The sequence below is a fragment of the Magallana gigas genome, chromosome 2 (genome assembly GCF_963853765.1).
Source record: "Magallana gigas chromosome 2, xbMagGiga1.1, whole genome shotgun sequence".
NCBI lineage: Eukaryota > Metazoa > Mollusca > Bivalvia > Ostreida > Ostreidae > Magallana > Magallana gigas.
Genome location: NC_088854.1, coordinates 23,010,917 through 23,026,099, shown reverse-complemented (window position 1 = coordinate 23,026,099; position 15,183 = coordinate 23,010,917). Strand labels below are relative to the sequence as shown.

The 15,183-nt window shown below is 32.6% G+C and overlaps 4 protein-coding genes across 5 annotated transcripts in view; 3 read left to right on the top strand and 1 right to left on the bottom strand.

The window, feature by feature from the left end:
• LOC136269771 (sacsin-like) overlaps positions 1–1,657 on the top strand; it is a 37,494-nt gene extending 35,837 nt beyond the window's left edge. For both annotated transcript variants that reach the window (XM_066075675.1, XM_066075674.1), the window contains one exon: positions 467–1,657. In XM_066075675.1, the coding sequence (XP_065931747.1) occupies positions 467–763 (297 nt within the window). In that variant the 3' untranslated portion in view covers positions 764–1,657. The remainder of the gene's footprint in view (positions 1–466) is intronic.
• LOC117681472 (sacsin-like) overlaps positions 1–15,183 on the top strand; it is a 166,813-nt gene that overhangs the window by 109,188 nt on the left and 42,442 nt on the right. The gene's annotated exons all lie outside the window — the stretch shown is intronic.
• Positions 4,605–9,164, bottom strand: LOC136269695 (uncharacterized). Its single transcript, XM_066075673.1, has 3 exons — positions 9,051–9,164; positions 6,103–6,221; positions 4,605–5,464 (listed from the first exon to the last, which is right to left on the bottom strand). The coding sequence occupies exons 1-3, from the start codon at positions 9,080–9,082 to the stop codon at positions 4,728–4,730; spliced, it is 888 nt and encodes a 295-aa protein (XP_065931745.1). The 5' UTR covers positions 9,083–9,164; the 3' UTR covers positions 4,605–4,727.
• LOC136272854 (aldo-keto reductase family 1 member B1-like) lies at positions 9,618–13,909 on the top strand. The gene is made up of 10 exons (XM_066075671.1): positions 9,618–9,773; positions 10,076–10,243; positions 10,328–10,444; positions 10,658–10,735; positions 10,995–11,111; positions 11,598–11,704; positions 12,145–12,226; positions 12,441–12,524; positions 13,512–13,594; positions 13,789–13,909. Exons 1-10 carry the CDS (start codon positions 9,681–9,683, stop codon positions 13,829–13,831), a joined length of 972 nt encoding a protein of 323 aa, XP_065931743.1. The 5' UTR covers positions 9,618–9,680; the 3' UTR covers positions 13,832–13,909.

The following is a 15,183-nucleotide window of genomic DNA, read 5'->3' as shown; positions in this document are numbered from 1 at the left end:
TTCCAAACGATAAATAATTATACAATAGTCAAATTCTGTTTCAAATTTGAGTAATTTACGAAAATAATAATAAGACAGAGAGAATGGGGGTCAATCAGTTTAAATTCGGGCTCGGTATTTCGTATATCGAAAATCAGTTGAAAATGTGGCCTCTAGATTAATAATTGAACTCGCCAAAAATTCAAGTAATATGCACTTCTCTGATATATATATATATATATATATATATATATATATATATATATATATATATATATATATATATATATATATATATATATATATATAATGAAAATGATAATTCCCATAGGAAAATTGATTCTCCTACAGGAAATGTTGACAATCCTATAGGATTTTTTAAAAGTCCGGAAAACCTGGTTAAAATGAATTTTATTTTGTCTTTGCCGTACTAATATTTTGCTGCTTGTATTAAGTAAGGTTAAGGTTAAATCTTAATGTATTGCAGTCTGCAGAAAAGGCATTGAAGGCGTTGCAGTTTCAAATCGATGCAGATCAAGTTGTCCAAACACACAGACTTCCTGCTCTAACGAGTTGTATAAATGACCCTGAGTTGTCAGGGCTTGCCTTTCGTCTAGAGGGAGTTACGGGCAACTATTTCCAGATGCGGTACCCTGATGCCGTTCCTAGTGGAGATAGGATGAGAGTACCCTCGGAGGTGTACAATGCTGCCCAGGCTGAAGAAGCCATTGACTTAGCGGAGAAAATTCTTGAATGTGTCAGATCAAAAATTCCTAACCTTTAAAACCGTACTGGTTATGGAGGTTTTAAAGGGTGAAAGTATACCCTATACAGAACTATTTTGATATAAAGTATTAATGCTGTAGAAACAATTTAGTGCAATTTGAAAAGATTTGTGTAGAGATTTTCAGAATTTATATGAACAGCACCAGTAAAATGAAGACAAAATGTTTACTTTATGATATGTCAGAACATGTATAATTATGATGTTGAACAATTGTATTTTTTTTTTTAAAAAGAAGGAAGACAAAGTGTCTATAACAAAACCCAAAATTATCATACGCACACTTTGCCTTTAATCATCATTAGGTTTAAAGGTAGTTTTAACTTTTAAATCAAAAAATTGATATGAATTTGAATGTAATTATAGAATAGAATATGTGTAACTGAAACTAATATGTTGTGTTTATTTATTTTAGTAAATATATGCAAGTTTTGAATGGTTTATTCAATACTGATGATGTTATCCATTAATAATTATAACATTTAAACATTGATCCGTTCATATGTTGTTGCTATTTCAGCCCATTTTCTTTTATTGCTCTAGACATGGGTCATTTGTAATGAAATGATAAAATTAATCACATGTAAAATGTTTATTACAATCATTTATATAGTTTTATGAAAATTAATATTTTTTTCATAAACAATGTCACCTTTGACCTTAGAATTTGCAACGATTTATAATTGAGTATTTGAGATATTTCTCATTGTGGTGTACATATGATAATTTTAAAAATAAATAGTACATTACTATTTTATTAAGAAAAGTTGTTTTTATTAAAAATGTTAAAGATGTGGCATCTATATATGTTGCATTTGTACATTCCACAATTACAAGGACAATGATTTATTGTGTAACTGTATTATTTGTGCGTTTAATAAACTCGTGAATTTCTTTGGGTTTTTATCATATCTTCAAGTACATTATGCAGGTCTTCCTACAACATTTGAAAAAAAAACCGAAAATAAAAGTAAACATTCTATAAAACGTAAAGTGCATATGATTTATATATAAATTAATTTAGTGACTTTATGCTGACCGAGTTATATTTTGATTTCATTTGTCTGTAATAGTTTTGAAATTTGTATTTTACCGTTAACATAATTGTATTTTATCTTGGTGAATGCAAGATTTTCAAAGACAATAATTTTTAATACTATGAATCTGGGATGCCCAAAATTGTATCAACTGCTTGATCATAAACATATCAAATGAGTAACCTTGATCATTGATAGTGGGAAGACTCAAGGTCAAATTCAACAAATGCAAAAGAAGTGTACTGGACTGAAGGTCACCACATCAAAGCAATGTGACTTTTACAGATACAAAGGTCGAGGTAAAAAATTCAATCATAATTCTCTGAATAAGTGGTCATTCAATAAATTGCAACAAGCATATATGTACTATTGCATTTATTATATACAAAAGGGCAAATGAAATGAATGTGCATGATTTGTGATGGGAGCAATTGGTTTCTGGCAGGTAAACACAACTATATTTGCAATCATCCGATAGGGCATCCGACATAAATGTAAAAATCGTTTGACACATATAACGGCCACCTGGATCTTACATCGTTATTTATAATTGCATATATCTCCGTATGTTCCAAATATGGTATGATTTAAACTCTATAGTTTCTCTTAGGATAGTCTTTTTTACAACCTTTTCATAAGGATTTTCTAATTATAGACTAAAGAATGTTTGTATACATTAATTTTAATCTGAACAAACAATTCTAATTTTAAGCTGAAGACAACTTATATTTTTAAAATTATTTGTAAAGATGATATCAAATCAACATTTGCCAAACAAAAGAGAACATCAGAATTTCACAACCAACTTAAAGGTGCATGATGATCTACCTTCGCACAGCTTCATGTAACTACTAAGTTAACATTATTATTGGCTACATGTTAGCCTCAGGCTATAAATGTAAATGCAATGGTTATAATGTAGATTTAAATGTAACTGCATGTATTGCACCTGGAATAATAGTTAATTAAATTGGACACAACAAATACTCAGTCTGACTTATGACTATGAAGATTTTAAAGCGATTTGGATAAGCATTTTCAAGAAATTCTCAATAAACATGTACATGTATAACAACCGTCTTTGATTGATGTAGAATGCGAAAAAGGGAAATGAGAAAGCTATACAAGTAATGCCCATGCATACATAATAAAGGACTATGTGCAGTATGGTCAAATATCTGCCCCAAATTTTAACCAATTTTTAAATAGTGTCCAATAAAAATCAAATCTTCATAAATCATTGTACAGTGGATGCCTATAACTAAAATCATGATTTTAATCATCATTGCTTATTCGCTATTTATCTATCATGTATGACGTTAACTAAATGACCTAATTCTCGCAAATTTGTAAACAATTGAAAATATTTTCAATTTTGCTTTATATTTTGCATTCGGAAGTATAGAGCGCAGGTCTGCTCAAGTACGATTTTAACATATGTTTTTCTTCTGATAACAAAATATCTGTGAGCCAATGCTCACTAGTGATACCCCCGCTCTGATGTGAATATGCAAAATGAGTAAAGTCGACATTTAACAGAAGCTGGCATTCGATTGGTACAGAAATATATCCCACAATATGGCATGCCTGAACAAATAGTTTGTTAAAATTTCAAGCATCTGCGATAAATAGCTGCTGAAAAATCTTCGAGGAAAATTTGTTTGAAAATTTTGGCTAAAATAAACAAAGTCATTATTAAACAGGAAGTTGACGTCCGATTGATACAAAAATATATCCAACAATATGGCATGCCAAAACAAATAGCGTGTTAAAAATTTCAAGCATCTGCGATAAATAGTTGCTGAGAAATCTTTGACGGAAATTTGTTTGAAAATTTTGGCTAAAAATAAACAAAGTACTCATTAAACAGGAAGTTGACGTCCGATTGGTACAATCCACGATAAAGCATGCCTATACAAATACTGTGTAAAAATTTCAAGCATCTGCGATAAATAGTTGCTGAGAAATCTTTGACGAAAATTTGTTTGACAATTTTGGTTAAAAAATAAGCAAAGTCGTCTTTTAACAGGAAGTTGACGTCCGATTGGTACAAAAATATATCCCACGATATGGCATGCCTTAACAAACACTGTGTAAAAATTTCAAGCATCTGCGATAAATAGTTGCTGAGATAAATGCGACAGAAATTTTTGTTACAGTCGGACAGACAGACAGACAGACACACAAGGGTAAAACAGTATACCCCCTCTCCTTCGGAGCTGGGGGTATAATTATACACATTATACTTAAAAAAAGGTACTTGAGCAAGCCTGCGCTCGATGTTTCCCAGTTGAAAAACCACCAGAAAACACCCATATTTTTGCTACAAAACATCAATATATCAAAATAAGGCAATCTTCATGACTTCATTTCTACATTAAGACGTCATTGTGGTGATAATCTTTAGCACCCTTATTTTTTAAATATGATTCTAACTATCTTCCACCTTATTTTTAAAGCTCTTTATAAAACTTTTAATTTTGGGGGCAAAAATGCATAAAACCGCACATAGTCCTTTAATTAATATGATGTTTGAATTCTACAACTGCATCAGCATAATTTGTTCACAAAAGTGAACTTATCGGTATTCATCTACTGTGGCAATTTTTTACTTCTTGTGCTCCTGCAAATTATCACATTTTGACTCCCAGCCATATATATTATTACATGTTTTTCATTGTAACATTTTATATATCAAACAAATAGTTGAATTGTAAGACAATCTTTAAACAATTCACACTTCAGCCCTGCATAACAATAAACATGAACCTGTGCACGCCACTAGCAAATGACAAGATCATCAGTCTCCTTTAATGTTTTATTTTGGATATTTCATAATTCTATCAACATATTATTTATATGATTACAGTTTTCTTTTAATTATATACATGTAATATGACCTGATTTTAGAACTTATGTTACAGTATTTAGCTAAAAAATGAAATAATTGTTTGAAATATACATTCCTCATTCTTATCAATATGACATTTTAGCTGATAGCATTCCCCTGAATCTTCCCAAATGTACACTGTAAGTTCATCTCCTTCCAAACACTCTCCTAAGTAATGTGACTGAATTTTGCTGATTCCCTTCCCTAGATTTTCCTCAAAGTCTGGCAGAGAACCAGTTCTGACAGCATGGTGAGCAGCATCCTTAGCGTACCTTATATACGCACTCCATGTAGCATGATTATTCATATCTGTATCACTCCAGGCCACTTTCACTTGGTAAACACTTGTGTTCTCTCCCTTTGGGAACCTCTCTAGTTTGTAGGACTCAAACTTTTTTGCTGACTCTGCATATTTAACCTTCCACCAATCTGGGAGAGGCTTTGGTCGCCTTGTCTCCATGTCTATGCTGACAACTTGATTGACGTTACTTATCAGAAGTTCGTTGCTTTCGGTTTTCATAAGTGAGTGGGAATTAAAAGATGTGTTCCCAATGTAACCTCCCCTGACTGTTGTCAACAGTGAACTTTTGGGTACGTCAGGATCATAAAGAGCCTTCGTGAAGCAGACTTCTGATGTCACCAGGAAAGTTAATCGATCACTCGTCAATTTTTCAAAGTCTCGGAATGTTCTTCCCGTTTCGTCAAGTGGCTGATGATGAACAAACATGCGGCCTGATACCACGAGGTTCATCATGTTCCATAATTTTGGCTGCCCTAAAAAATACAATTTCTCATTAACTTCTGGTGAAATTTTTTTCTTATTAATTTGATAAAAAAAAATATAATGATGAAAATACTGCAGTACATGTATATGTAAAACTATAAACATACATTTAAAAAAAATCAAACTAAGGAACAGTAACATCTAGGATCTAGCTATTTCAACTTTTGAAAAACTGCAAAGAAATATTTTGACAAAAGGCTTTCATGCCATCACCTCTTCTTGATGTTATATTGATGTCTTGATATTATTCCCTTTATTACATGAACATCATTCAGTTTTATAAAATTAACAGAGAAATAGCTTTTCAGGATACATTTGTATCACCAAAGTTTACTTTCTGCATGTAAAAGTGTACTTAAGCTAACATTGAAGCATTAATTATAATTTAAAAGCTGGAAATACACAATAAAGTTAATTCATGCATTTTTATCAAATTGAAAGAAATACCTACACATTGTATTAGCATCCACTGTTTCATTTAAAAGGAAAATTAAATATATATTTCTATGATAAACAAAAATTCTTATCAACATATCTAACCATATTTTTCTGTCAGGGTAGTTTTGGAAACCATGGCCAAGTACATGTACTCAGTTTTGTGAATGTTAGTAAATGTTTTTGTCCTTACCGTAGACGTCGTAGTCTGACATTGTTGGACCAGGATGTCTAACTACAGCCTCCACCGCTGTCTCATCCACGGAGAGAAGCTTAAATCCACAAGTTTTCAAAAAGTGACGAGAAATTCTCCTAAAAAAAGGAAACAAAAATTGTTGACAAACATGTGCACATGTACCAACAGAGCAGCCACAATGTTTTTGTTTGGTTTTTTTTATTTAATTGTAAGCATATTTCAGTATATTTGTTTTTAAATTGAGTAATAAATTTTGTTTCTATTTTGCAGTTTAATATAAACACAATGAAACAGGTTGATGTTGTTTTGTCTGTTCTTTTCATTTAAGCAATCTTTTTTTTTTTTTTTGATATTTGTTATTATGAAATAATAATTTTCTTTATTGCATGCAAAATCATCAGTAAAACTTCACAAAGAATTCATACTTATGTGTCTGGAGTTAAAAAATAAAGTGCATGTAAAAACATAAAAAAATAGAAATGCATTGTACCTTATTCATATCTAAAACAAAGCATATTGTTATCAATGAAATTGTAAATATCAAAAACATTCCCCTTTATTTAATATCATTAAAAAACACTTTTATAATTTGTTTTGGTAAATTACATTCAATTTGAATGTTTTCAAAGAAGTATTTGGTTATCAAATATAATCAATGTAGATCACCACAAAATACCCAAGAAAATAAAATTTGTACATGTGCATGTACTTTCTATAGACTAGGTCACATATTGAAACTGTAAATGTGTGTAAAAGCAAGTGATTGTCTCTATTTAAGGCTTTAAGCACTATAATATTTTATTCGACTCTCAAGAAAAATCCTTAAAAGTTTACTTTAAAAATAATAAAATCAAAGTGTAATAGTGTGTATATTAGCTATATAATAGGTTCAGTACTGCCACACTCCTACTAGCACTAGCTAGTGGGTTAACCCTTTAGATCAGTTGGTAGAGCATTGGCTTTTAAACTGATGGGTCCTCAGTTCGAGCCTAGTTGTGGTCATCCCTCCTTATCTATTACATTGACAAAATAACCCATGTGGAGTGGTTTAAAGGGTCTCATGGTATGGAAATCTCAAAAGAAGAGCAGGAAGAGTGTAATGGTGTGTACAGTACCGACCAGTTCCCACCTACATATAACACCAGAGCAAACCTCAACTAAACCCAGGGTTTACTCTGGGTCTGCTATTTGATAATTTTTGTCTATTCGGGCTTTACTTTGGGTCCACTAGGGGTTTATTTGGGGTATGCTATGAGGTCCACTGTACGACTGAAGTGTGAAGCAGGCAGGTCTTTTATCTTACCATCTTACGGCCTCTAATTCCCACCCCATGTATATTCGAAATGCACATGTTGCATCTGCTTTTAGGGGTCTACTTTTGATGGAGGTTTACTCTCTGTGTCCACTCTGGGTTTACTTTGGGTTTATTCAGGGTTAACTCTGGGTCTGCTCTAGTAAACCCAGAGTAAACCCCAAGCAGACCCCAAATGTAAACCCAGAGTTTAGTTGGGATCTACTTTCTGTTGAGTTGGGTCTGATCTGTACTGTATATTAGATATAATATAGGCTCAGTACTGCCATGCTCCTACTAACACTAGCTAGTGGGTTGACCTTTGATCTCAATTGGAAAAGCGTGGGTTTGTAAACTGAAGGGTTCTGGGTTCAAGTCTAGATCATTCATCTTCCTCTATTACAAAAGCAATGTGTTGCCATTGAAGCTATATTAAGACCTCTGATTGTGAGTCTATAGAATTAGTGGCAACTATAATGACTGTATTATCATATTAGAAGCTAATATATATAAAAGTTTGTTTGACCTAATCCGATTCTCGAAAATATTTAAATTGGCAGCATGCAATGTCAACATGTATCAGATTAAGGAGGCTCAGGGTGGTAAACAAATTGCATTATATATTATATTTCTAGTAATAAAGAATATATTCCCTACCTAATAATACTTTGATTGGGGTATTTTATTTTTAGTAATGAGAAAAATATATAACGTCAGGTGCCTGTGATAATATTTACATGTAGATGTCAAGAAAAAATCCATAAGTTATTGCTGTAACCAGAGACATAAATAACGGAGATTGGCAACTCCGCCATTAGCTTGTTTTGTTGTTAAAAAATGGTACGGAACCAACCTTACTTTGAGAACTACATTTTATTTAACTGAGATAATGATCTTAAACCAAAAGTATATTGTTTTAACGAAAAGTGTGCATAGGTTTTAGACATTCTAGAAACAAAAAATTGAAAAATAAGATTAATATTTAGAAAATATACATTGTAATGGCCAGCTATAAAACATCGGCAAAATCTCAGAAGACGGGTAGCCAACTGCCTCCTAAAACTCCTCTTTTAATATTGTTTGTATGACATAAACTCATGAAAATATAATATTTTGAATGTTTTGGTAATAGGTTTAAGCTGTTTATATTTCGATATAATTGTTTACTAGAAAGATATACTGATTTAAACTGGGAAAAATTTACAATAGAGATTTCAATCAGTTGCCAATCTCTGTTATTTATGTCTCTGCTGTAACTAACATACATTCTAACTAATTTTAATATTTTCCTATATTTCTTGATGGAGGATAACTTTCACTAAAACTTGCCATGGCCAGCCAGTCCTTCAAATCTGGTTAAGAGCATCTTAAATTTTGCTAGCCAAGGCTTTTTAAAAGTATGTAAAAAGCAAAGACAGGGGTCACCAGAATGGGAATGGGATATCCATTTATCCATGGTAGAATTGATATACAGTAGTTGGAATCTATGGGGTTTCTCTGCATAACTCATGTATAGCTGATGTTACATATATACAGATATAAAATTAATGTTATCAGTTGGGTACTCCCACGTAGGAGGTAGGTACTAGTATTTCTCTACATTTATAAACAAAACACATCCGCGTAAAATATCTGTCTATAAACTATGTCATACTTATAACCAGGATTTCGTGCTACTGAGGCCATGGTAAAATGATTTCGTTCTATTTCATGACACCACCAGTCCACTTTTACCCAATGTAATTTGTATACATACAACTCGGAATATCTAACCCGACTTAATTCATTTTATTTGTTTACCTTAAATACCAATCCCGACATTCAACTTTGATTCTAATCTACAGTAGAACTAATTAGTATGGCAAATATTTCTTCTTTATATTTGTAAAAAAAAAAAAAAATGTCTTCGCGAATAAAAGGCAGGGGGGGGGGGGGGGGTCTGCTCAGTATTTCACACATTATCTGAAACTTACGTAATGATAACGAAAAAAATGTTGTAGATGTAATATGCAGCGTTTTGACCTTGATCGTCAGACACATTATCGTCAGGCCCCTCAGTAGCATTGGGAGGGGGCCTGTCCATGCCGCTTTTTGGGACTATCTAAAAATGAAGTTAAAATCAGGAAACTCAACAGTAAAATCGAAGTAATATTACGTATACGCCCCCCCCCCCCGACAGCTAGTGGCAGACAGATTTACCAATGTTTATTGCTCACACTGTTATCCGAGGTTTATCTCCTGTTTATTTTCGATCGACCGAGACTGAAAATCTGCGAGTGAAATCATGGCAGCCAGAAAGGTTCCCGGTATTCCTCTCCCAGGAACCAATGGTTATCCGATGATAGGGCTTGGAACATTTACTATCTTTGAGAGACGAGTAAGATTATAAGACATTTCTTTGAATGATAAGTATGCATACTTCAAACAGTTGTTAAACATGTTAAAATGTCGATGCAACGTGCATATAAATTTATAAACAGGTTGGGCATGGAATATTTGATAAGAATTCGAGTCATTTATATATAAATTATGACTTTTTGTTTGTAATATGACTATGTATGTGAATTTGTGCATATGAAAAAGTTTTGACAACGTGTGTATTTTGGAGGGGTGGTGGTACAAAAGAGTCAGAAACTGAAAACTACGTCACTATGATCGACTTAATACATATATTTTCAGGGAAGTAACGACGAGGTGAAAGAAGCCGTGAAGTGCGCCATTGACTGTGGGTATAGGAGTCTGGACTGCGCCCTGGTCTACCAGAACGAGTCGTCCGTAGGTCAAGCCGTGGCCGACAAAATCAGGGACGGCGTGGTCAAGAGGGAGGATTTGTTTATCACAACCAAGGCATGTTCATGACTGGATATCGCAGTATGAGTGGAGGGTATCTTAACAGTTGTTGAACTGATTGTTTGTTTAACCTTGTTTCAGCTGTGGGACACTCACCATAACCCGGCGAATATCCGAGAGAACTGTATGAAGTCTCTGAACAGTCTGAAGTGTGGTTACATCGATCTCTATCTCATACACTGGCCATTCGGTTTCGAGGTATTAAAAAAACCGGATGGTTTCCGAATGTGTTCAAATAATTGTGGCATTAATGATTCTTAGAAATTTGGAAATAAAAAGCAACAATTAATTTTAAATTAGCTTGATATATTGATAAAATTCATAAAAACAAACACCTTAAAATGAAAATTAAAAAGAAAACCAGGTCATTACCATTTTTTTCTTTACATGTACATGTATATAATAAATTAGGATGGGGACGAGTATTTTCCGATGGTAGACGATGGAAAGGCCAGGTTTTCTGACCATGATTATGTTGATGTCTGGAAGGTGAGATTGTACCATATAGTATATTAAACATGTGTTAATATGTAACTGCAACTAACATAAACTTATGAAATGAAGCAATGAACTATAAATTATATCGTACATGTACATGTAAATGTACTTTGGTCATTGTATTGTACACGAACATGTATAATTATATAGCTCCATATCATGACATGGGAAAATTTTTAATATTGAAGGTAAGGTTTCGTTCACTTTCATACACTTGATATTTTACCATGAGGACTTTTTACTGTTCTAGGGTATGGAGAAGTTGGTAGACGAAGGTTTGGTAAAATCCATTGGCTTGTCAAACTTCAACGAAAGTCAGATTGAGCGTGTAATTAAGAATTGTCGCATCAAACCTAGCAACCTACAGGTATGTTTTATTACTCGATCACAGAACTGTTAGAACTAGATTTTAGAGAATCATGGACTACTAAAGTATATTAGTCAAGTATGTATAGAACCATTTTAGCAAGACCTTGGACTTTCGATAGGACGTAACTATCTTTCTTGCATCAAAACATGTTGAGGTCAAGTGAAATATGCAAAAATTGCGTAGTCTTTGCAGCTTTAAAGCCAGACAAATCTTGTTGATTTCAAAGAGATCTTTTCTCGTAATAACGAAATGATTAACTCGTATGAACGAAATCTTTTCTCGTTATTACGAGATCTTTTCTCGTAATAACGAGATAATTAACTCGTTATAACGAGATCTTTTCTCGTAAATTTTTTTTTTTATGTGGCCCTATTCGTCTTTCGTAAAAAATGCACATACACGTAATATGAATTATAATTTTGAAGGAAACGCATGTAAATACGACAATTAAAAATAAAGCTTTTTTTTTCTTTAAATTAATAGATCGAGGTCCATCCTTACTTCTCGAACAAAAAACTGGTCGATTTTTGTACTGCCAACGGAATCACGGTGACGGCCTACGCGCCGCTTGGGAACCCGAACAGAACATGGTAATATACAAAGTACATGTTTAAGTCAGCAGTTTTAGAGCATAGCAATGTAATGAAAACCTTTATTTCACATAATGTACAACAGTATAAGAAACACGGTAATATAAGGCAACACCCTAGGAGCTAGAACTTGACATAGGAAAGTATACATGCAATATATACATGTATGTAAAATTATATGATTATAAAGGAAAAACACTTAAACGCCAACATTGAAAAATAGAAATCTACACAAATTTTAGTGGCATTTATCTGTTACTCGAAATTTGGGCTTACTTTGAGTGTCTACATCCGACCGGAATCGTTTCTCGTCCATCAGGGAGGTAAAAAAAAAAAAACCGAGACCGACCCTGGGTTTTCGACGATGGTGTGTCTGACAGAGTTTGAGTATGTATTGTTCTCTGTTACATGAAATTGGGTTTATTATTTACTTTCAATAGGGCTGGAGATAAAGATCCCGTCGTATTTGATGAACCAATCCTAAAAGAAATCGCGGAAAGAAAGAAGAAGTCCATAGCGCAAGTAAGATTTGTTGTTAGAGTTATCTTTCTTTCATCACAACGTTGATCAAATGAATGCACAACATCATTCGAAGTAACAGTGATATAAAGTATACTAATAATATTACAATCATTAATTGATTAAATATCATCATATGATACCATACTTGTAAGTTGTTTTCACATTTTAACATGACTGTCAATGGATATATTTTTTTGTGCTTTTTTACATGTAGGTTTGCCTTAGGTTTCTGCTGCAACGGAACATTGTTGTCATTCCAAAGAGCGTCAATCCACAAAGAATCAAAGAGAATATCGACGTAAGTAGTTATGTATATAGCAAATAACAAGACTATTTTCTTGATCAGTTCTAGAATGTGCTACCATTCAGTAAATTTACTTGTATTTGCATTGTGAGAAAGAGAACATTGACACTTAACGAAGTTATTAAATAATTGAAGGTCAAAGGGATTTTCATATATTTACATTCAATGTCTATATCCCCTTACGTTTGCATCAGAAATCTGTGACGTTTGTTTTTCTATAACACACCAAACCTGATCACTTCGTATGAGCACAAGTAAATGTCATCACGTGTTTAATAATTGATAGATTTATTTTAATTGTAAGATTTAATGAAACGTTCAAACTTTAATACATTACCAATTTGATATTGTATATATGAAAAATAATCTTCAATTCATATAATTATATTTGGAAATAGTAAAGATTTTTTTTTTAAGTTTCCTGCAGTACGTATACCCTTTTTTCTGCAATGTCGCTTCCTTCATAATCTGCATAAGTCATTAAAGAAAGCATTTTATTGTTTATATTTACATCTTTCTTGTAACTAATTATTAAATTGATCGTAAAAATTAGAAAAGAATAGTAAAATTATTGTTAATGTACATTACTTTATATAAAGGAAATAGCCAAATCGTCTTCAATGGGAATTTGAGTCTGACATCATCATGATTATTTCGTGCAGTCCATGACTTTTCTTAGGTTGCTGAATGTTTCAACTGATCGATAAACGGGGCATGTAGATTTCAGTCCTGTCAGTTTCTACAGAGCTGTGAATTACAATCAATTTCCGTACGAAATAGAGGTAATAGTACTTGGTGGATGTAAATATAATCGTGGCTTTAAAGCGACGATACAGAAATATTTTATAAAAATATACATCAATATATGAACATAACTTTAAGCATTGAATGCTTGAGTACATACAGGTATACATACAGTTATATATACACAATGGAATTTGAACATACTTTATATCTGTAATTGTTTGATTTTTAAAACAGATTTTAGATTTTGAGTTATCTGACGAGGAAATGAAAGCCATCTGGTCATTAGATAGTGGAAAGCGGTTTTACATAGAACCGATGTACGTATTTACTTGTACACGTATGTGTTTCTTGGAAATATACATAAACCTATCCTATTTTAGAAACATATTGTTTTTAAAATACACTGTGTAAATTTTGAAATAAAACAAAAAAGTTATTCGTAATGTTTTAATGCTGGCAAATGGTACATACTGAAGTATATTGATCAACTAATTGTACGAATTTTTTTCAGTGCAAAAACCCACAAGTATTATCCATTTGATGACGTAAAATAGATTGGTGCAGATCAATTCATACACTGTAGACAATTCTTTACTTAATATGTATTGAATGATTAAAATTATTTCAAAATACTTAAGTTTGTCTTTGTTATACCCGGGTATATTCCTAAATTGTTTTATTTACAAGTCTTGTAGAAAAACTTATTTCAAACTTCTGTTGCAATATTCCAAACTGTACATGTAGCTCTCAAAGTATTTTTTCATATTAATGAATGGGGAAAACTCAAAAATATTTAAAGCAACCATTGAAGACATGCAATAAACACATTGGCCGTATATTTTGATAAATTAATGAATAATTGAAAAGTTTACCTAGATGCTAACATGTAGTATTATCGATATAACAAGAAGTTATCAAATTAAAATGACTGCTCTTTTTAAAGAGTTCAATGGGCGATTGATTTCGTGGCGTTCTTTCACAAAATGCAGGTGCACCGAACAGTGAAAATCTCAAGTAAACGCCAATATACAATTTGTTCGACTACAAATTATTTATAGTTTTGGTTGTTCTTACTGTGCAAAAGACTGTGCACATATTATATTATTTCACCAAGATGCATAATAACGTAATAGATTGAATCTCAAAAAGCAGTTTTACTTATAGCATGATACTGGATCGCCTACATTCACCCTGTTAATGCAAGTTTTACATGTACATGTAATTAGAACCATTTTAACAAAAGCTTGGACTTTGGGTAGTTGTGTCAAACAGCAATGTGAGGTAGGCCTGTCTATTTCACTGCTGGCCACTCAAGCATGACTGTTTGAAATTGACAAGGTTTGTCTGGCTACGCAATCGGTGCATATTTCGCTTGAAACCGCGTCATTTTTAACTTGTTTTGACGCAAGAAATAGATAGCTTCGTCCTAATGAAAGTCCAAGGTCTTGTTAAAATGGTTCTAATAGTCGTAATTTTCCTAGATTTTTTTTATCACTCCTAGTTTCGCTCCTTTCTTCTTATAACAGTTAAACGTATGTATTTCCATACATTGTATACATCAGTTTTAGCACTCGGTTCTTAAATTTGAAAAATAACAAGAATATATACTCCGTGTTTTGCTGCAGCAGCTACACTAATAACAAAAGCAACATTAAATTCTAAATTGCTTGGTAAATAAATAGAGCCCTTTAAACAAACGCATTAAATTGAAAATTAAAAAAAAACTCAACCAGACCAAAACCAATTTTTGTACGTGCATGTGGATTTTCGGATGGGGACGAATATTTTCCGATGGGAGACGATGGAAAGGCAATGTTTTCTGACCATGATTATGTTGATGTCTGGAAGGTATCATGTCATAATTTGGCACATAATTCCCATCCTCTCTATCCAGATTATTCCTTAG